The sequence below is a fragment of the Mustelus asterias genome, chromosome 1 (genome assembly GCF_964213995.1).
Source record: "Mustelus asterias chromosome 1, sMusAst1.hap1.1, whole genome shotgun sequence".
Classification (NCBI taxonomy): domain Eukaryota; kingdom Metazoa; phylum Chordata; class Chondrichthyes; order Carcharhiniformes; family Triakidae; genus Mustelus; species Mustelus asterias.
This window is the reverse complement of record NC_135801.1, coordinates 193,042,192-193,065,775: the sequence shown is the minus strand read 5'-3', so window position 1 is coordinate 193,065,775 and position 23,584 is coordinate 193,042,192. Positions and strand designations below refer to the sequence as shown.

At 44.1% G+C, this 23,584-nt stretch overlaps 1 protein-coding gene across 2 annotated transcripts in view; it reads right to left on the bottom strand.

The window, feature by feature from the left end:
• exoc6b (exocyst complex component 6B) overlaps positions 1 to 23,584 on the bottom strand; it is a 631,370-nt gene that overhangs the window by 467,459 nt on the left and 140,327 nt on the right. For both annotated transcript variants that reach the window (XM_078224516.1, XM_078224517.1), the window contains exon 6: positions 4,672 to 4,876. In XM_078224516.1, coding sequence (XP_078080642.1) covers positions 4,672 to 4,876 — 205 coding nt within the window. The remainder of the gene's footprint in view (positions 1 to 4,671; positions 4,877 to 23,584) is intronic.

The window sequence follows — 23,584 nt, the reverse complement described above, 5'->3', positions numbered from 1 at the left end:
CAACGTAAGAATTGTTGGGTGGGGTGGTGGGTGTTGATGTGAGAGAAAGGTAATGGAAGGGGACGGTGGATAGCTATTTCAAAGTGTTGGATTGTACATGATGGGCCAACAGCTTCTGTATGCTGTACAATTCGACAAAAGCGCTGCTAAATATCAGCGCAGTTCAAGCAGTAATAACATATTTCACATACCCACCATTAACTGAAACCTTAGAGATAAGATCAGCTTGTAATGTAGCACAAGTTATTTCCCACATCTATAAAACCACCAACACCAGACTGGGTCAATGCATGTTTGCAAAACTGGGGGAGAGAGAGAGAGAGAGAGAGAACCTATTTGCCAAAAGTTAAAAAAAAGAGGCAGTGAGCACCGTGTGGTTAGAGTTTTCTAAATGCAGAGGTTAGCTTCCAATGTTCAGCAAACAGATACATGCAAAAAAAAATGTTCAACGTCTGACCTAATTTTCTAATATTCAAAATGGACTTGAAGACAAACTATTCACCACAACTTTTTTGGAAGTGTGAACAGTTTGTTCAAAGACAATATATCTTGTGTCACATTAATGGAACGGAACACCTTTGCTTCCCAGTGTCAATATCTCCCTCAGGTTAGACAAGGGGGTCAGATGTAGCTGTACAGCTCTACCACAAAGAGCCTCAGTTCTGACCTCAGAACAGTGCCCCAGATTTTACCAAGTGTGACTTGCTTCCATTTAATGAAATGTTACAGGACAGCTGATGTGGGAAATCTAAAACATTGCCAGGTCCATCCCACTGGGAGGTAGATTAAAGTTGCACCCAAACTAATTTTATATTCAAACCCGACAGCCAGCAGATTGCGAAATCTTTCATCTCCATCGGCCTGGGTTATATTCACAACCAAAGCTGAGAACAGTGCACTGAGAGCGCACTGTACCCTACATTCCCCTGGTGCTGAGAGAGATAAAGAAAGGCAGAAGAGCAAAAGAGGAAAGAAAAGATATGCATTTCTATAGCTGCTAAACAAACTCAGGACCTCTCAAACTATTTTATAGTCAAAACAATACTGTGTAGTCACTGATCTTACATAGGGAATGCATGAGGCAATTTACACACAGCACGCCCCCACAAATGAGGCATTGAGCAAATAATCAATTTTAACGACATTAACCTCTCGTGCTCTCCTTCAAAGTTTCCTTTATGTCCACTTGAGAGAGAACACCGGGCACTTGTTTAACACCTTACCCAAAGAACATCTCCTGACAGGGCTGCATCTTCTACTGCATTGCTGTGTCAGCCTGGATTACATGCACTCATCTCTCGAGTGGAGACTTGAACCTATGACCTTTGACTAAGAGGTGAGGATGCTACCCTTAGAGCCATGGCTGATGCAATACGAGCCTCAATGTTTCCCAGTAATTTCTACTTTCATTCTCTAAGTTCTACAAGCACCACAGTGGCTCATGGTAGCACAGTGGTTAGCACTGCTGCCTCACAGCGCCAGGGACCGGATTCAATTCCTGGCTTGGGTCACTGTCTGTGCGGAGTCTGCACATTCTCCCCGTGTCTGTGTGGGGTTTCCTCCCACAGTCTGAAAGACGTGCTGGTTAGGTGCATTGACCCGAACAGGCGCCGGAGTGTGGCGACTAGGGGAATTTCACAGTAACTTCATTGTTAATGTAAACCTTACTTGTGAGTAATAAATAAACTTTACTTTACTTTAAAACTAACAGGCAACTTTCCCAATAAAAACCGTCATGTTTTCAAGCAGGGCAGTGCACAGGACAATACTGGCTGCCAAAAAATTCAATTATTATATCAATTCCTGTTTGAAAGAAACGAGCTGCTTGGAGTCTGAGCAGCATGTGACGGTCTCAGTTTATTGGACAAACTATGGATTTGGGAAGGCAGGGGGGGGCTTCTCTGTTCCCATCAGAGAACGGTTAGGGCATCATGATCGGCACAGGCTTGGAGGGCCGAAGGGCCTGTTCCTGTGCTGTACTTTTGTTTGTTCTTTGCTCAATACACATTTGGGGTCGGCGTGTTTATGTTAGGAGCTCTAAGTTCTTCTGAGGATTTCAGGGTGATTGGGAATGAGGTTTCTCAGCTCCCCAGAGGTTTATGCTTCTACTCTAATAAAACTCCAGTAAATTAACATAAATACATACAAACATACAAATTAGAGAATTAGCTATTTGGCCCCTCGGGCCTGCATTGCTATTTGATAAGATCATGGCTGATTTGAATGCAGTCTCAACTCTACTTCCAGTCTGCCCCCATAACACCTGACTCCCTTGTCAATCAAGAATCTATCCAACTCAGCCTTGAATTTATTCAATGATAGGGAGGGACATGACCGGTGCAACTTGTGGGCCGAAGGGCCTGTTTGTGCTGTAGTTTTTCTATGTTCTCTATTGCCTCCACAGCTCTTTGAGGAAGTGAATTCCATAGGCTAATGACCCACTCGACGTCTCCTCATCTCCATCCTAAATGGGATCTATTTTATTTTTACACCATGCATCTTGGTTCTTCTCTCCCCCACAAGTGGAAACATCCTCCCAGTATCCACCCTGTCATGTATCCTTCGGAGCTTAAATGCTTCAGTGGCATAGTGGTACCTCAAATTAAAAGTCTAATGATGACCATGAAACCATTGTCGATTGTCGTAAAAACTCATCTGGTGTCCAGTGGGAAAGGAAATCTCCTGTCCTTACCTGGCCTGGCCTACATGTGATTCCAGAGCAATGTAATGGACTCTTAAATGCCCTCTGTAAGCAAGACATTCAGTACAAGGGGCAATTAGGGATAGCCAACAAATGCTGACCTTGCCAACAATGTCCACATCCCAAGAAGAATAAAAGATCGCTCATAAAGGATCTCTCATTCTTCTAAACTGTAATGGATTGATTTTCTGGTAAAATGCATTTTCTGGTAAAATAAGCATCACCCCTTCGATCCCAGGAATTAGACAAGTGAACTGCTTCTAATGCAATCTTATCTTTTCTTAAATATTAATTCCACTCGCCCACCACCCTCTGTGTGAAAAACTTACCCCTAACATCTCCCCTGTACCTACCCCCCGCCACCCTAAACCTGTGTCCTCTCGTAGCAGACATTTCCACCCTGGGAAAAAGCTTCTGAGAGTCCACCCGATCTATGCCTCTCAACATCTTATACACCTCTATTAGGTCTCCTCTCATCCTATGTCTCTCCAAGGAGAAAAGACCGAGCTCCCTCAGCCTATCCTCATAAGGCATGCCACTCAATCCAGGTAACATCCTTGTAAATCTCCTCTGCACCCTTTCAATCTTTTCCACATCCTTCCTGTAATGAGGCGACCAGAACTGAGCACAGTACTCCAAGTGGGGTCTGACGAGGGTCTTATATAGCCGCATCATTATCCCCGGACTCCGAAACTCAATCCCTCGATTGATAAAGGCCAGCACACCATAGGCCAGCTTAACCACCTCCTCCACCTGCGGGGCCGATTTCAGAGTCCCATGGACCCGGACCCCAAGGTCCTTCTGATCCTCTACAGTACTAAGAGTCTTTCCCTTTATATTGTACTCCTTCATCCCATTTGACCTACCAAAATGGACCACGACGCATTTATCTGGGTTGAAGTCCATCTGCCACTTCTCCGCCCAGTCTTGCATCCTATCTATGTCCCTCTGTAACTCCTGACATCCCTCCAGACTATCCACAACCCCACCAACCTTCGTATCGTCGGCAAACTTACCAACCCATCCCTCCACTTCCTCATCCAGGTCATTTATGAAAATGACAAACAGCAAGGGTCCCAGAACAGATCCCTGGGGCACACCACTGGTGACCGACCTCCATTTAGAAAAAGACCCATCTATACCCACTCTCTGCCTCCTTTGGGCAAGCCAGTTCTGGATCCACCGGGCAGCAGCCCCTTGGATCCCATGCCCTCTCACTTTTTCTAGAAGCCTTGCATGGGAGACCTTATCGAACGCCTTGCTAAAATCCATATAAACCACATCTACCGCCTTCCCTTCGTCAATGTGTTTAGTCACATTTTCGAAGAACTCCACCAGGCTCGTAAGGCGCGATCTGCCCTTGACAAAGCCATGCTGAGTATTCTTGAGCATACTAAATGTCTCTAAATGCTCATATATCCTGTCCCTCAGGATCTTCTCCATCAGCTTACCAACTACTGAGGTTAGACTCACCGGTCGGTAATTACCTGGGCTATCCCTATTCCCCTTGAAAATAGGAACCACATCCGCAATCCTCCAATCCTCCGGCACCTCTCCCGTCTCCATTGGCGCGCAATGATCATCGCCAGAGGCTCTGCAATCTCTTCCCTCGCCTCCCACAGTAACCTGGGGTACATCCCATCCGGACCCAGCAACTCATCTATCTTGATGCCATTCAAAGATTCCAGCACAACCTCTTTCTTAAAGTCCACATACTCAATCCTTTCAGTCCACCGCACGTCTGCAGTACATCCACCCAGGTCCTTCTCCTCTATGAAAACCGAGGCAAAATACTCATTGAGCACCTCTGCCATTTCTACTAGTTCCGTACAGACTTTCCCGCCTTCACCTTTTATAGGTTATTTGTTAGTCTGAAGGACCTGCGCTGGACCCCTTTTGAACAGCTAATCACATCCCTTTATCTCCTGTCACAAATGCATGGTGGTGTCAGTGTGATGTGGCGGATTCACCTGTTTCATGGCGGTCTCTCCGATTTTGTCCGAATGCTTTCGGATGCTCTCCAGGAAATCCTTCAGGTCTGACATGGAAACCTCCTTTATCTCCTCTCGTAACCTGGGGATATCTTCCACCATTATTGTGCAGAAACGATAGGGATTCACCCGCGGCAGGAATGTGTGTTCCATGTGCTCCATCGTCTTCAATGCAGGATAGTGTCTAATGGGAAGGGGGAGAGTATGTCAGAAATAACGCACAAGAGAAAGAAAGAGGGTGGGATGGGGCGAAGGAAAAGGGAATTGGAAATCAAACAAAGAGGAACATTGGTCATTAAGGTTTTTTTTTTATCCCACTTTGTCCTGTCAATTATCTCACCTAAATCCTGAAATACTTTGACTTCACTGAAGCTCCACAGACTTATATTGCCCTGTCTTAGTTCCCGAGAGGTGGTGGCAGTGGACCTGCTTCTGCCTTTGATACAAATCAATGACTTGCGAGGCCCCTGAAGAGAGCAGTTAAGAGTTGTGGGACTGGAGTCACAAATGTAAGCTAAATCAAGTAAAGGCAACAGGTTTACTTCCCTGAAGGACATTCATGAAGCATTTGGATTTTTAACAAAATGCAACAGCTTTGGGATCTCTTTTACTGACAACATTTTTTAATCCCCAGAACTGTAGTTATTGGTAAACAGTAAATGCAACAGCCCAGCATGCACAGCAAGAGCAAAGAGCCATGAAATGAACACCCCACAAATTTGCTGTTCACCGAATGAGGATGTCGGACAGGAGGTGCCCCTACAAATAGTGCCAAGGAACCAGAGGCCGCTTGAGAAAAGAACTTGCTTTTAAGGAAACAAATCAAAAGTAGTTCCAAAAATGACTGCTCAGCTCGAAAAAAGAATGTGATAGACCTCTGATCAGAGAACAACTCTCTCACCCCAGGGACCAATCTAGTGATAGAAAATATCTACATTTAAAGAAGAAATCAAGCAAATATGTAGATGCTTTGTGCCGGACAAAACTGAAACAAAGCATTTAAAATCGTGAATCGCTTTCAAAGTCCCGCTCATTTGTCACTTTGCTCTCTGACTTAATTCAATTTTAAAATTCTTAGCCTCATTTTTCAAATCCCACCATGACCACACCAATCCCTATCTTCAAAACCCCTCACCTGTGCATTCACAAGGACACAAGGAACAGAAGCAGGAGACCATAGCTAACCATAGCATAGCACCATAACAGTGGCTCACACTGCTGCCTCACAGCGCCAGGGACCCGGGTTCAATTCCAGCCTCAGGTCACTGTCTGTGTGGAGTTTGCACATTCTCCCCGTGTCTGCGTGGGTTTCTTCCGGGTGCTCCGGTTTCCTCCCACACTCCAAAGATGTGCGGGTTAGGTTGATTGGCCATGCTAAATTGGCCCTAGTATCAGGGGAATAGCAGAGTAATACGGCCTGGGTAGGATTATGGTCGATGAGGCTAAATAGGCCGAATGGCCTCCTTCTGCATTGTGGGGATTCTATGATTCTAATATGGCCCACGGAGCCTGTTCTATCATTCAATATGATCAGAGCTGTCCCTGGGCTTCAACTCCATTTTCCTGCCCACTCCCCATTTCCCTTAAATTCCTGAGAGACGAAAAATATGTCTATCCCAGCCTTAAATGAATTCAATGGTGGAGCATCCACAACCCTCTCGGGTAGAAAATTCCACAAACCTTCAAGTGAAGTAATTTATCCTCATCTCAGTGCTAAATTAGCAACTCCTCATCCGAGGGAATACGCCCCCATGTTTTAGATTTCCCGACTAGCAGCAAGTCTCTCAGCAGCTACCCTGTCAAGCATACTTTTGGAATCTTGTGTAATTCAACAAGATCGCTTCTCATTCTTCTAAATTCCAGAGAATACAGGCCTAATTTACTCAGCCTCTGATCAGAGAACAACTCTCTCACCCCAGGGACCAATCTAGTGAACCTTCACTGTTTCACTCCAATGCAAGTATCACTCCTCCAATTCTGGCCTCTAGCGCTTCCCCAAGTGATGGCCATGACTATAGCTGCCTAGGTCGTAAGGCTCTGGAATTCTCTCCCTAAACATCAACACCCCTCCCTTCTTCTCAAGGAACCTACTTCAGCCCGATATTTACTTTTATGGCTTGGTGTCAAATTCTGTTTGACAACACTTGTCATCCAGAATTCTCTGGCCATTCACACCAGCAAGCTTCTCCGGTCCTGCCAGCAGCGCACCCCCACCCACGGGTTTCCCACCGGCGTGGGGTGATGTCAACGGGAATTCCCATTGACAGCAGCGGGACTGGAGAATCCCGCCGCGAGCAAACAACGCACCACTTCCCGCTGGCGGGAAACATGCGGCTGGTAGGATGGAGAGTCTCATCCATAATGTTTCACTACATTAGGCACTAAATTGTTGTTGGAGAAAATTGTTTTTCCATGTCAACAACATCCCCAAAACAGCAATAAGATTAAATGATCAGTTTGGGATTATTTTGGGATTAGTTGAGGGAGGAATGTTGGCCAATGGGCTGGGAGAGTAGTCCAGTAGAATTCTGTAGATTCTGCTTTTCAAATAATAGAAGGTTTATCTCTTATTCTCAAACTATGATCCCCCCAGTTCTGGACCCCTCCACTATTGGGAAATGCTTCCTGAATCTACCCTGTCTAACCCTGTTAGAATTTTATAAGTTTCTACAAGATCCCCTCTCACTTTTCTAAACTCCAGTGAATATAATCCTAACTGATTTAGTCTCTCCTCACATGACAAAACCCCTGCAGAAGGAGGCCATTTGGCCCATCAAATCTGCACCGACTCTCCAAAAGCGCCCAAGCCCAATCCGTACGCCCTATCCCTGTAATTCTATGGTTCATCCACATAACCGACACATCTTTGGACACTAAGGGACAATTTAGCATGGGTAATCTACCTAAACTCCACATCTTTGGACACCAAGGTGCAATTTAGCACGGCCAATCAACCTATCCGAAACATCTTTGGATACCAAGGGGCAATTCAGTATGGCCAATCCACCTAACCTGCACATCTTTGGACACTAAGGGGTAATTTAGCACGGTCAATCCACCTAACCTGCACATCTTTAGACTGTGGGAGGAAACTGGACCATCCAGAGGAAACCCATGCAGACACGGGGAGAATGTGCAAACTCCATACCGTCATCTTAGGCCAGAATCAAACCATGGTCCCTTGCGCTGGGAGGCAGGGGTGCTAACCACACCATGGTTGAGAGACTTTTTTTTTGCCAAGCAGAGAGGGGCCTCTCTGTTCAATCTCGCATCTGAAAGATTGCAACTTAAACAATGCAGCACTCCCTCAGTAGTAGATCTGTGACCCTTGTGCTGATGTAGAGTTCAAAATCATAGCCTCCTGACCTTCTTGTCAACCTCATCCACAACTTATTCACCTGGTTCTCTTTCAGTTTCAATATTTCAATTTGCAGAAAATGTAAAAGAACATTTTCAGAAGCGAAGGGTTTTGTTCATTGCCTTTTTCTTGTGGGGGAAGAGCAGGTAACGGGGAAAGACCATGAAATAATTTGTTTACAATCTAAAATAAACTGGAGTCCTGCTTCCAATCTTCCCCAACTGAAACTTAATTTCCTACAAAACAAAATGTAAAATTTAATCGACCACAGAAACTCAAGTCTTGAAGCCAAAGCGAAATTTTAAAAAAACAAATATTTTCTTTGCATAACAGCATTATATATCCAAACAGAGATTAGGGGCGGGAGGGGGGGGAACAAAAAAACAAATGTTCACATCAAATTATATTCTATGGCTGGTAAATCACTTGGAGATACTTAAAAGCATGTCAGCCTTCATGATATGATGAGTTTAAGCATCAATCCAGAGGATTATACTCATTACTGCTAATCCAAGCTTCTGCAAAGCCCTCTCCTCTCCACACGTCCACAATCAGCCCAACAAAGCCTGAGCTTTAATATCATTACAGTCTGTTTCCTCTCTCATTTGAAAACGTCAGCGATGCAATTACTGCTATGAAACATTATTATCCCCCCATCTGTTAACACAGCAGACCCCTCCCACCTTTTTATCCAAAGCTCCTTATCTCAAATTATATCTATCAAGTAACGAAAGCCTTTCAGCGCATTTACAAGGTCCTGACTGTTGGTCCTTTAGGTCAATATTGGAAATTAATCTGAGTTAAATCCTCTCTTGCAGCATCCGCCTCCCCCTGCCCCACAATCTCCAGTGTTAAGTACTTTATTGATTAAGGCTCTTACTAACATCGGGGCATTGACCTCCGAGCTTGCACAAACAGCAACAGATTTAGAGGGGGGTAAATACTGGGCAACAGATGCTCTCCAAAGCGGCATGTTGCAAAGGAGATGGCTATGTCCTGTCTCATTTTGAGTTTCACTGGAACTGAAAACAGAATATGCTGAAAAATACAGAGCAACTATTCCCAAAGAGAAAAAGACATTGGAACATAAGAAATAGGAGCAGGAATATATCATACAGCTCTACTCTTCAATGCAATCATGGCTGATCTTCAGCATCAACTCCATTTTTAAGCCCACCATTCCCACTATTCTATCTCACCCTCCAAGGAGAAAGCTCCCCACACTTGTTTTGGGAGTCCTCTATTTCTAATACGTAAAAGTTACAACGTGCAAACAATCCATTCTGGCCAACCGGCTTGTGTCAGCGTTTACAACAAGTAGTTTAAGTTTAAATTTATTTATTAGTGTCACAAGTAGGCTTACAATAACACTGCAATGAAGTCACTGTGAAAATCTCCAGTCACCACACTCTGGCGCCTGTACGGGGTACACTGAGGGTGAATTTAGCAGGGCCAATGCACCTAACCAGCACGTCTTTTGGACTGTGGGAGGAAATCGGAGCATCCGGAGGAAACCCACGCAGACACGGGGAGAGCGTGCAGACTCCGCACAGACAGTGACCTAAACCAGGAATTGAACCCGGGTCCCTGGCACTGTGAGGCAGCAGTGTGAGACCCAGCGGGCTGATGGAAAAATGTAGGTGAAGAAGATGGCTACACAGCACAAGTCAAAACGAGGATAGGGCAGGCCAGCAAAATTCTGAAAGGTCTACTGATTAGCTTGCATGAATCTGAGGCATTCGCCAAAGAATTAGCTGTGCACTTCAGCATAATTTTAACATGAGCCTGCAGTAACATTGGCACCAGGCAGCATAAATAAATACAGATGCCACAATTGAAGACTGCTCCACTGTACTATGCTCACTTGGTTGATCTACCGGGCAGATATTATCCTCGGCCTACTGAACCATACACACCACAAGGTCCAAGATTTGACTCCTATGAAAGTCTGGCATTATTATTTCATGATCTCAGAACATTCCAAAGCGTTACAGCCAATAATTTACAGTCGAACTGAAGTTAACTGTTGCAATGTTGCAAAAATGGCAGCTAATTTGCACTCAGCAAGCTCCCACAAACATAAATGAGAGAAGGGTGGCATGATGGCACAAAGGGCAGCACAGTGGTTAGCACTGCTGCCTCACAGCGCCAGGGACCCGGGTTCAACTCTCGGCTTGGGTCACTGTCTGTGTGGAGTTTGCATGTTCTCCCTGTGTCTGCATGGGTTTGCTCCGAGTGCTCCGGTTTCCTCCCACGGTCCAAAGATGTGCTGGTTAGGTGGATTGGCCATGATAAATTGACCCTTAGTGTCAGGGAGATTAGTAGGGTAAATATGTGGGGTTATGGGGATATGGCCTGGGTGGGATCGTTGTCAATGCAGGCTTGATGGGCAAAATGGCCTCCATCTGCACTGTAGGGATTCTATGGTTCTATAACAACCAGATGATCTATTTCAGCAATGTTGATTGAAAGATGAGTATTGACCTGGACACAGCAGTTACTCCCCTTCTCTTATTTTTGATTTGATTTAATTTATTATTGTCACATGTATTGGTACACATGTAGCTTCTTGCGCGCTATACAGACAAAGCATACCGTTCACAGAGAAGGAAAGGAGAGGGTGCAGAATGTAGTGTTACAGTCATAGCTGGGTGTAGAGAAAGATTAACATAATAGAAGGTAGATCCATTCAAAACTCTGACAGCAGCAGGGAAGAAGTTGTTCTTGAGTCGGTTGGTACGTGACCTCAGACTTTTGTATCTTTTTCCTGACGGAAGATGGTGGAAGGGGGTGTGTCCGAGGTGCGTGGGGTCCTTGATTATGCTGGCTGCTTTTCCAAGGCAGCAGGAAGTGTAGAGAGGGTCAATGTGCAGTGGTAGCTTTTGAATCCAAGAGGGATGTAAGGATAAACAGAGCCTCAATTTAACTGAAAGACAGCATCTCCAACAGTGCATCACCCCATCAGTAGTGCATTGTAAGTGTCAGCCTAGATTCAGCAGCTGAAAATAGTTCTGAACAAAGGAACCGATGCTTTAAGATTCTAGGTTTGCAGAAAGCAACTGTGGTCGACCTGACCATGACCCAGAACTTGCGTGAACTGCTTTATTGCATTTACTCTTCAGTACAGTGAAAACCATTATTGGGACTGCGGAAATATAGAAATGCTTCTAGTTAGTATTCCTGAGCTCTAAGACCCACTTATTTTTCCAGGAGCTGTATAAATCATTGTTCTTTTCCTCTTCAAATAAAAACATAGGTTACTGCGGTACTGTAACAATTTAGGATTGGATAGTCAAAGCTGCCTGGAGACTCAACTCATAACTGTGGCCTTGGCAATATTTCAATTTCTTTATGAGTAACTTATGTAACTTTTTCTTTTGGGGAAAAAGTTTCAGCAATTTTCATAACAGCATTCCTAAAACAGTGCAATTCAGGGGAACCCATTGTGGCATTCTAATGGTTTGTCGGTGTGCTTGTAGTTACTCAAGGTAATCTGTTCAGAGAATAATTCAATATTTCATGAGGACATGGGAGGGCAACGCAATGCGGGGAGTGACGCCAGACCTTATCAGGACTGAGCAGTTTCAAAGCACTTCATACAGTGAGTTACCTGGAACTTGTGGACTCTTGTGGTGGCAAACAAGTGGTGTGCAGCAAGACTGTACATCCAGCAATACGGTGAATGGCCAATTAATCTGTGGTGCTGGGTGAGGGAGGACTGTTGACAAGGGCACTAAAAGAATATTTAGCTCTTCTTTGAAAAGATCTTCAACATCTACTGAACAGTCAGGTGAGGATGGTGCCCACAACAATGCAGCACCTCCTCTCATCTCCCCTTCAAATTAGAGTTGGGCAGGAATGTAAGCCATGAGGATGAAACAACAAGGTGGTACAAAGAGATATAGACATGTTAAGTGATTGGGCAAAAATGTGACAAATATAAGATCTTAGTGTGGGAAAGTAGGAGGTTACAAGGTTCACTAGATTGGTCCCTGGGATGAGAGTTGTCCAATAACAAGAGGTTGGATAAACTGGATCAATACTGTCCGGAGTTTAGAATAATGAGACTTGATCCTATTGAAACAAGAATTTGGGCAGCAAGGTGGCACAGTGGTTAGCGCTGCTGCCTCACAGCTCCAGGGACCTGGGTTCGATTCCCAGCTTGGGTCATCGTCCATGCGGATTTGCACATTCTCCCCGTGTCTCCGTGGGTTTCCACTGGGTGCTCCAGTTTCCTCCCATTGTCCTGGTTGGTTAGGCGCATTGACCCGAACAGGTGCCGACTAAGAAATTTCACGGTAACTTCATTTGAAGTGTTAATGTAAGCCTACTTGTGATTAATAAATAAACTTTAACTTTGAATTTGAAGGGTATTGACAGGGTAGACAGAGAGGTTGTTAGCCCTGGCTGGGTAATCAAGAAATGGGGGTACAACTTCAGCATTTAGGACTGCGGCGAAAATAATTCTTTTCACTCGGAGGGTTGTAAATCCTTGGAATTCTCTAAAGCAGTGGGTTCTGATTGTTCCATCACTGAATATATTCAAGACTGAGATTGACAGATTTATGGCCTCTGGTTGAATCAATAGAGAGTTGACAGTAAAAGTGATCAACCATTATCCCACTGACTGGCAGAGCAGATTCAAGGGGCCCAAATGGTCTATATCTGCTCCAATTTTTTATGTTCTTACACTGAAGTGTGTGCCCAGATTGTGTGCTCAAATCCATTGAAAGAACATAGATGCAAAAAGCTGGTATCAGTAAAAGTGACCTTAAAGCTATTAGAGTGCCAAAAAAGCGAACCGGTTCACTAATTTAGGTAAGGAAACTTACCATCCTTACACAGCCTGGTCTATATATAATTATAGTCTAACAGCAGCATAGTTGACACTTAAATGGCCCCAGGAACCCAATTACTTGTGTTAAACTTCAAGGGGTGATGAGCCTTGCCAGTGACAACTACACCTCAAGAAAGATATTTTTTAAATCAATAAATATGCCTCTGAACTAATTTTTGCCCTAACCTCTCAATTTATTCAAGGGATCTCTAACTTGACTATATTCTAGTTAGAACGATCTAATCACATATAAATCTCTGAGGTTTAAATATGCCCCACTGCTGCTCCACCATTTTTCTAATCCATTAATCTAAACTAAGTCTCCGACTGAAATTAGCTAATTTGTAGTTCTATACCTTGATCATCGATAATTTTTTGGGAGTACAATGAGGACTGTTTTCCACTCTATCAGATAAGATTCAGGAAATTTAACTTGAGACTTTCATGATTATAAATGGTTTGACAAACAAGTGGTTTTCCTTTAGTTCAGAATTCAGTGACATGGGGCCAGTAACAATCTGAGGAGTGGGTTTAGGGGAGAAAGTTTTTTTTTTAAATGCAGGGAACTGTTGCCACATGGAATGCTTTACCACAGGGAGTATGGAAGGCAGAGGCCACCAAATTCTTTTATTTGCAGCAAAGCCAGAGGAATATTTGAATCAGAGAAAGACAGAGTGCTATGAGAAATTAAAACAAGACTTGCACTTTCATGACCTCGACGTTCCACAACAATTCCCAGCCAATTAAGTACTTTACTTTCTGACACGCAGTTACTTTTATGATGTAGAAATAGAAGCCAATTTTCTCACAGAAAGCTCCCACTAACAGCATTGACATAGCGACCACATAAACCCTTTTAGGGATGTTGGTTCAGGGATAAGCCGAGAGTAGGACACAGGAATCAGTTTTGAACTGATGAGCCAGTACAGACACTGTGGAGCAAATGTAACTTGCCACAGGCCTAAAAAGAATGGAAAAATCCATCCCACCACAGAACACAGGTCTTGAATAATCATTGACCACAAGTGAAGAGCTCAGGCGATGGATCAGAGATTGGTTAGATATGGCTAACCAGTCGATGAGGTCAGGCAACTGAAAAGGTTAGGCAGTAGTAAGTGACAAAGCTCCTATCGCCTAATGCGTATCCATCAGTACGCAAGCAAAACCTGATGGTTAAAAAAAGGCTAAGTCTGTATCAGCAAAGAACAGGATGTGCAGTGAAGAACAGGTACAGGAATTGATTGCACAGTGGCTGTCGCTATGCCTTGAACAGAAGGGTGATTGAACACAGGGGCGTTGTGCTCCTAAGAGATGTACAACCCCTTGACAGAGACATGACTCCCTGTGCATTCGTGACCAAAAGACAGTAATTTATTAGTACCTGTCCTGTGAGTATGTGATTGAAGGCACATTAGTGCCAGTAAGATCTCTCTAAGAAGGAGAAACAACAGGATTTCTGGAGTGGTAACCAGGGACCAACCACCGCAGAAGAAGCAACAAGACCCCAAGTCCTGGACTTGGACACTTCGGAACAAAGCCTATCGGGAGGGAGTTTGATCATCTCACTTCAAGTCCAAGTCAAGAGTTTTGATATTTTTGTGAAGCTTTTGATACCTTTCGAGTACTTTGTGCATAACGAAGTTATGACGAAGGTCATGTGGACTTTAACCTGGTGTTGTTAGACTTCTTACATAACAAAGTAGGGCAGAGGTTTGGTACTTCCTGTATAATGAAGTAGGCCAGAGGTTTGGTACTTGTGTATAATGGAGTAAGACAAAGGTTGAATACTTTGTGTGTAATGAAGTTTTGATGCCTTTTGTAGTGAAGCTTTGATACTTTTGTGGTAACTTGGTCAGGTACAATAAAGGAGTTTGTTGTATGATAATTTAAGAGTTTGAGTGTCTTTGTCCATAACGTCAGTTGACCCCATATCAAAGAGGCAACACTCCTTAATATGAATGGGTTACAGCTTCCTTGGGACTGCAACAGCAACAAAACATTTTAGCTTTTTCAGTAGTACGACGTGTGTAATGCATTAACATATAGTTTTGGCAGGGCTCCTAATCATTATGACTTTGCTCAAAGTAAGGTTTCCACTGGAGTCCAGAATACAACAAAATAATACAATCTAATCTGCTCAAGGGAAAAAGAATGCAGAGCCTTCTCACTTACCCCTATTCCCCAGTTCCAGTCTAAATGTCTCGAGGGAGAGCCTCACTACTTACTTTCCCATGAGATGTTGGCAAGTATTGGAGTCGCCTACACATTGTGCCCTGCTGCTATGTAACGCTCTGCACGCCACAGCACGGATTCAGTTCCGGCCCCAAGACACCCCCAACACTTCACAAGTCTTTCCCAATCTATACAGGCAGTGATGTGGTTTAAGAAAAATTGTCCAAATATTTGAAACTGTTTCTGAACACAATTTCTGTGAACTTCGTTCATATTAACCAGCTGAACGCCAAAGCTTTTACCTTAGCACTACCCGCTTAAGATCGCTAAACAATATAGACACGGTATGTCCAGTGCAGATTTCCCTATTAAATGATCTCAGTAAGGGCAAGAAGATTAGCTTTAATTCGCCCCCGCCCCACTTCCATGCCACCAGGCAAGATATGGGTGGAATTTGCTGAGATTGTCCTTACAGGTTTCAGTTCAGCATTGGTCCAGGTTATGATGTAGTCCACATTTGAACAACTCACCTGGGCTCACACAATAAAGTTAAAGTTTATTTTATTAGTCACAAGCTTACATTAACACTGCAATGAAATTACTGTGAGAATCCCCTAGTCGCCACACTCTGGCATCTGTTCGGGTACACTGAGGCAGAATTTAACATGGCAATGCATCTAACCAGCATGTCTTCAGACTGTGGGAGGAAACCGGAGCACTCGGAGGAAACCCACGCAAACACGGGGAGAACGTGCAGACTCCACACAGACAGTGACCCAAGCCGGGAATCGAACCCAGGTCCTTGGCGCTGTGAAGCAGCATACATTTTTCTATGCCACCATACATTTTTCTATTCTAACAAGACTAGACAGGGTAGATGCAGGGAGGATATTCCCGATGGTCGGGGAGTCCAGAACCAGGGATCACAGTCTGAGGATACAGGGTAGATCATTTGGGACGGAGGTGAGGAGCCATTTCTTCACCCAAAGAATGGTGAGCTGTGGAATTCATTACCACAGGAAGTAGTTGATGCCAAAACATTGAATGTATTCAAGAGGTGACTGGATATAGCACTTGGGGCGAATGGGATCAAAGGTTAAGGGGAGAAAGCAGGATTAGGCTATTGAGTTGGATGACCAGCCATGATCATGATGAATGGCAGAGCAGGCTCGAAGGGCCAAATGGCCTCCTCCTGCTCCTTTCTTCTATGTTTCTATGCAGAAATAGGCACCACTGTTGAGGATTACAGGAAGAGTAGTTAGTGGCCATGTTAACTACAACACCATTAAGCATCAATAGCATCACAAAATAAAATGCAGGGAAGTGAAAGGACAAAAGGAAAACAAGAAGTCAGGTTTCACTGGAGCAAGCCATCTTGTGGATGCTTAGATTTTAAAAATATATGTCTCTGATATTACTAGTACTACAAGCTGTTAACAGTGGATCGAGAGCAACAGTGAGACTGAAGAATTCATAAATAAATAGAGGAAGAAATGAGCAGAAGTGTATGTTAGTTGTTGAATTCAATATCCAATTGGAAGGAGAAATTAAAGAAAGAAAGATTGGAATAAGACAAAGAAAATGTCCAATATCATGATTCATATATTTTAGGACTTTTGGTTAGGGGATTGAATTTTTTTATATGTGAAATAATGGATGCACCTGGTTTGAGATGCTGGTAAAACATACATAAAAAGGTAACTGCAATTCAAGGGATGGCCCACATTTGTTTAATAAGGTTAGAATTGGAAGTGGGGAAACAGTAACCAATAGGTGATCCTCTCTTGGTTTCAGAATGGAGCCAATGAATCTAGTAAGATTGCAGTTGTCCCCATGAAAAGATATAAATTATTCGTGTAATTTCCCCAGGTCAAAGAAAGGTTCAAAAGCAACTGGTAAACATGGGAGGGTCCTAAAGTATCCATATACTTGTCAGATCATAAGATAGGTTTGGGAATTAGAGATATTCCGATCAAATCTCTATCTGGGACACGTCAGGCTGCCATTAGAATGGGTTGCATGAAGGTATGCTTTTTGGTTTCGGGTTTATCTATGTGACTCCTCACATTGTGTGGAGATGCCGGCGTTGGACTGGGGTGAACACGGTAAGAAGTCTCACAACACCAGGTTAAAGTCCAACAGGTTTATTTGGTAGCAAATACCATAAGCTTTCGGAGCGCTGCTCCTTCGTCAGATGGAGTGGAAATGTCACTCCATCTGACAAAGGAGCAGCGCTCCGAAAGCTTGTGGTATTTGCTACCAAATAAACCTGTTGGACTTTAACCTGGTGTTGTGAGACTTCTTACCGTGTGCACTCCTCACATTAGCAGGAAGTCAGAGCTTGGAAACAGATCACAGACCAGCAGAGTGACAGAGAGAGAGAGGAAGAATTGGCCAGGAGCTGTAGACCAGGAACAGAGGGCTATCAGAAACCAAGGGTATGTTCTGATTTGACGTCGCTAAGCCAGAAGGAAATGAAGTCCATGCTTTAGCTGGAGAATCCACAATCATGGTGTGGTTAAAGAGAGTTAGCGGGTCACCTCGCAAGAATCCAGAAACTTCACAGCTCGCAGAATAGCACGAGCAGCGAGGAGAATCAAAGTAAATTTCCAAGAGCTGTGGCACACCTTGGTTTGGTGCCGGGTGACGTAAAGGAACCATCAAAATCATGGAAAGCAGAGGTGAACTCTTGGGTGGAAATGAAAGTTGAACAAAAAATATTCTGTTGAGGTTTTCGTGTGTATCAGTGTTAAGTTAATAGTACTTGCTTTGTTTAACACTTAGAGTCATAGAGCTTTACAGCATGGAAACAGGCCCTTCAGCCCAACTTGTCCATGCCACCTTTTAAGCTAATCCTAATTGCCCACATTTGGCCCATATCCCTCTATACCCATCTTACCCAGACAGTAAAAGTTTTGTTTAAAATGCAAAATCTTGCGGCATAATTTTTTCAATCAATATCTGGGAGCTTGAATTTCGATTTAAAAGTGACTGCTCGACCTTGAGAACTGAACCAAACAGAAAGAAAAACTAAGACTAATTAAATATGAAATTTTAAAACTCTCCAGAAACAATTCACAACCTGAAGGGAGGAGACACCACACTTACAACTGTTTACTTTCTGGGTAAGAAAGGTTGATTGGCAAGTATTAACAAGTGACGGACACACACAAAAATGGTCACTTTACCAGAGTGCTGGAAGGTGACCATAGACCCAGCCCACACCCTCAGGAAAGAAAGGAAGAGAAAGAAATCCATACAAAACATAATAATTTATAGTTGGACAGGAAAAGAGCAGCCCCCCCCCCCCCCCCCCCGCCAGCTAATCTGTCTGCATAATCATTCATGATGCCACCTATCAGGTGTTCCTGACCCAACAAGACACCAGGTGCAGGTAACATTGGTTAAGTTCAGTGAACACTTCCAAATATTCAGAAATCAATGCTTTTAAATATCCCAATCGCTACCACAACCAGAACAATCAAGCCGACTTAGCAGTGAGACCATTCCAGACTCCAGCGGAAAAAATTGCACAGCTTAGCGATAAGCTATGCAAAAAAAATCTCAGTTGTTAGGGAATTGAACAGTGGCTTCCATTAAAGGGTAAAACCATTATACAAGGCAGTGTGAAATCTAGGGCAAGGGTTTAGAACTCTTACGGCCAGAAGCTGATAATCAGGTTTTGATTGCAACTCGGTAATACCATTTTGTAACTGCATTGAATCATTGCTTTTATTCCTCTCAGATTAATGTTATTGCTTCAGCACCTTAAATGCAATAGTCTTCAAGGACGCCCTGAAAATTTTCCTTTTATCACCCAAATCACCCCATTACAAATCTAATATCGACCTGGACAAGCAGGTACCATTGTGATTAGCGCTTCATCCAAAGAAAGCCACCTTCAACAATGAAGCCTCTCCCTGGGGTGACACCCAAAGGTATGCACTCACCGCGGGATGGAGCTTTCACCCACAAAGTTTTCGCTCCGTCGCAAACAGGTTTTAACAATCCGCTGGATACTGCAACGGCTAACGGCCCTGTCAACATTCTGGCCATACTGAAGGGGTGGCATGGTGGCGCAGTGGTTAGCACTGCTGCCTCACAGCGCCAGGGACCAAGGTTCAATTCCCAGCTTGGGTCACTGTCTGTGTGGAGTTTTCACATTCCCCCCCCGTGTCTGCGTAGGTTTCCTCCGGGTGCTCCGGTTTCCTCCACGGTCTGAAAGACATGCTGGTTAGGGTGCATTGACCCGAACAGGCGCCAGAGTGTGGTAACTAGGGGACTTTCACAGTAACTTCATTGCAGTGTTAATGTAAGCCTTACTTGTGACTAATAAATAAACTTTAACTTTAAAGACTTGTGCTACAGAAATAGTCACAACTTTAAGCCATGCTAACTGAAACAACTCCTCAGAGGCTGATGGTCCCTTCACCAGATTCCCTTTATTTACAAACTTGTAATCGGCAGCATGGTGGCACAGTGGTTAGCACTGCTGCCTCACAGTGCCAGGGACCCGGGTTCGATTCCCGGCTTGGGTCACTATCTGTGTGGAGTCTGCACATTCTCCGCGTGTCTGCGTGGGTTCACTCTGGGTGCTCCGGTTTCCTCCCACAGTCCGAAAGACATGCTAGTTAGGTGCATTGGTCATGTTAAATTCGCCCTCAGCGTAACCGAACAGGCACCGGAGTGTGGCGATGAGGGAATTTTCACAGTAACTTCATTGCAGTTGTCAGCCTACTTGTGACACCAATAAATAAACTTAAAACTTATCTCCACCCCTAAGAGTGCTTCAGATACAAAGTCAGAATCCGGAGTGCCAGTAGCCCTGACACTCCTCAATAGTGTCAGATGAGGCTCTCTGATTGGGCAGGCAATCATTACTTCATTCAGGGAGCTCATACTCCAAGAGGCCAACCTCATGGGCCTTGTTGATGTCATTACACTAACTCTGTGCAGCTTCAACACTGAGAGCTGTCTGACAATGTGTGTGACCAGGTATGTCCTATCAACAAAAGCAGAAATCCAATTCAGCCTATTGCCGCCCCAATCAGTTCCCTCCCAATTATCAGCACAGTGATGGAGGGTGTCATCGACACTGCTACCAAGCGGCATTTAGTCAGCAATAAGCTATTTGCCAATACTCAGTTTGGGTTCTGCCAGGGGCACACAGCACCTGACCTCATTACAATCTTGGGCCAGATATGAACAAAAAGAACTGAATTCAAGAGATAAAGTGAGAGTTACTGCATTCACATCAAGGTCGCATTTGACCGGAGTGTAGCTTCAAGGAACTCCAGCAAAACCGAAATGAAATGGGACTCATGGGGAAACCTCCTCACTGTTGGAATTACACCTCGCATAAAAGAAGATGGTTGTGATTGTTGGAGGCCAATCAAACCAGATGTTGCTGCAGGAGTTCTTCAGGCTAGTAGATGAGGAGATGGTGAAACATGGCAGCCATTAAGTCGGGTGATTCCAGTGGCACTAACTTTAAAACTTTAGTATTTTAGACTGAACCATCTTCAGCTGGTTTATCAATGACCTTTGCCCATCATAAGACCAAAAGTGGAGATATAGAACATAGAACAGTACAGCACAGTACAGGCCCTTCGGCCCACGATGTTGTGCCGAACCCTTTCCGAAAACCAAGATCAAACTATCCCACTCCCTATCATCCTGGTGTGCTCCATGTGCCTATCCAATAACCGCTTGAAAGTTCCTAAAGTGTCCACTATCACAGCAGGCAGTCCATTCCACACCCCAACCACTCTGAGTAAAGAACCTACCTCGTACATCCCTCCTATATCTTCCACCACGAACCTTATGTTATGCCCCCTAGTAACAGCTACATCCACCCGAGGAAATAGTCTCTGAACGTCCACACTATCTATCCCCCTCATCATCTTATAAACCTCTATTAAGTCTCCACTCAACCTCCTCCGCTCTAAAGAGAAAAGCCCTCGCTCCCTCAACCTTTGCTCATAAGACCTACCCTCCAAACCAGGCAGCGTCCTGGTAAATCTCCTTTGCACTCTTTCCAGTGCTTCCACATCCTTCTTATAGTGAGGTGACCAGAACTGCACACAATATTCCAAATGTGGTCTCACCAAGGTCCTGTACAGTTGCAGCATAACCTCACGGCTCTTAAACTCAATCACCCTGTTAATAAACGCCAACACACTATAGGCCTTCTTCACGGCTCTTTCCACTTGAGTGGCAACCTTCAGAGATCTGTGGATATGAACCCCAAGATCTCTCTGTTCCTCCACATTCCTCAGAACCCTACCTTTGACCCTGTAATCCGCATTCAAATTTGTCCTACCAAAATGAATCACCTTGCACTTATCAGGATTAAACTCCATCTGCCATTTTTCGGCCCAGCTCTGCATCCTATCAATGTCTCTTTGCAGCCTACAACAGCCCTCCACCTCATCTACTACTCCACCAATCTTGGTGTCATCTGCAAATTTACTGATCCACCCTTCAGCCCCTTCCTCCAAGTCATTTATAAAAATCACAAATAGCAGAGGACCCAGCACTGATCCTTGTGGTACACCGCTGGTAACTGGTCTCCAGTCTGAAAATTTTCCATCCACCACCACCCTCTGTCTTCTATGAGATAGCCAGTTACTTATCCAATCGGCCAAATTTCCCTCTATCCCACACCTCCTTACTTTCTTCGTGAGCCGACCATGGGGGACCTTATCAAACGCCTTACTAAAATCCATGTATATGACATCAACTGCTCTACCTTCATCAACACACTTAGTTACCGCCTCAAAAAATTCAATCAAATTTGTGAGGCAAGACGTACCCTTCACGAATCCATGTGGACTATCCCGGATTAAGCTGCATCTTTCTAAATGGTTGTAAATCCTATCCCTCAGGATCTTTTCCATTAACTTGCCGGCCACCGAAGTAAGACTAACCGGCCTATAATTACTATAATTGAATATAATATTCAATGATGATTGCTGTGTTGAGCACTCAGCATGACTCCACAGATGCTGAGGCAGGACATTCCCAAACACAGAAAAACCTGGACAATATTCAGACTTGGGCAGATAACTGGTAAGTGATATCCGTGCCACGAGTGCCAGACAATGTTACAACTGGTGAAACAGGCAAAGTCCCCCAGTTTATTATTCTGGATGAGATACCCCAAAATTGTTATCCCATGTGAGGAGGAATGAACTGGCTGCCCTCTTTATTCAACCCCCTCAGTTGGTCACAACAAGGATACTAAAACGCAAGAAGAAAATAATAAAACATAACACATGTACACACAGATTAGAAATGAGAAGGGAGTCCAAAAAATAAAAGTGAAACAAGATAAACAAATCAGTCTTTGGCTTGTCCATCAGGAGTAGATGGTGAAACATGGCGGCCATTAAGTTGAGTGATTCCAGTCGCACTAACTTTGGCAGTTGAGCAGTCGGTTTGGAGATGCTTGGTTCTGCAGTTTAGCTGGAAGGAGTTGTCCTGTTTCTTATTCAACTGTGACTTTGCTGATCTGTGACTTGCTTCCAGCAATCAAAGAGAAACATTTTTTAACCTGTTGCAAGCGCAGGGATGCCGAGTGAATATTCTTCAGCTGTGACCTACATAGCACACACTAGCACAACAGGAACAGAACAGCAGACTATCACAGAGACCAGAGTTGCAGTTAGTTTTTAGCCCCTTGAAGAGGTAAAACATAGATACATATTTTGCCCAGAACTGCTTTCTTTTGACTCACAATGTGCACAATCTGGGATATAACTCACAGGAGATAGTTTCTGCTGAGATGGTAATCAGCCTTCATTTTCTCTGCAACCACAGGAGATTACAGTTCAGTCTTTGAATTGCATCTCCTCCTTTGAAGTGTTTTTGAAAGTTCTGTGACACACTCCAGGTGTAACATTTCCTGGTTTCAGGAACTTTCCAGACAGTTGCTGCATTACGTTCCTAACTATCTTTGTTTTATAAGAACACATGTCTTACGTAAAAGTTCAAAATATCCGTTAGTAATTCGGTGCTATGATCCATCATCATGACACAATGACCTCTCCAATAAGAGAAAATCTAACCATCTGCCCTAAACATTCAATGGCATCACCATCGCTGAATACCCACCCATCAATAACCTGGGGGTTACCATTGACCAGTAACTGAACTGGATCAGCCTTATAAATACTCTGACTATAAGAGGTCAGATCTTCCAACTCCCCAAAGCATTTCCACCATCTACAAGACACAAGGGAGGAGTGTGACGGAATACTCTCCATTTGCCAGGAAGGGTATGACTCTAACAACACCCAAGAAGCCTCACATCGAAATAGCCCACTTGATTGGCACCTCATTCACCACTGCCGTACAGTGTGTGCCACTGACAGGATGCACCACAGCATCTCACCAAAGCTCCTCCGACAGCATCTTCCAAACCTGTGACCTCTACCAACCAGAAGAACAAGGGCAGAAGTTACATGGGAACACCCTAGAAATCAAACAGCATCCTGACTCAGAAGTTCTCACAGTTCCTTCAC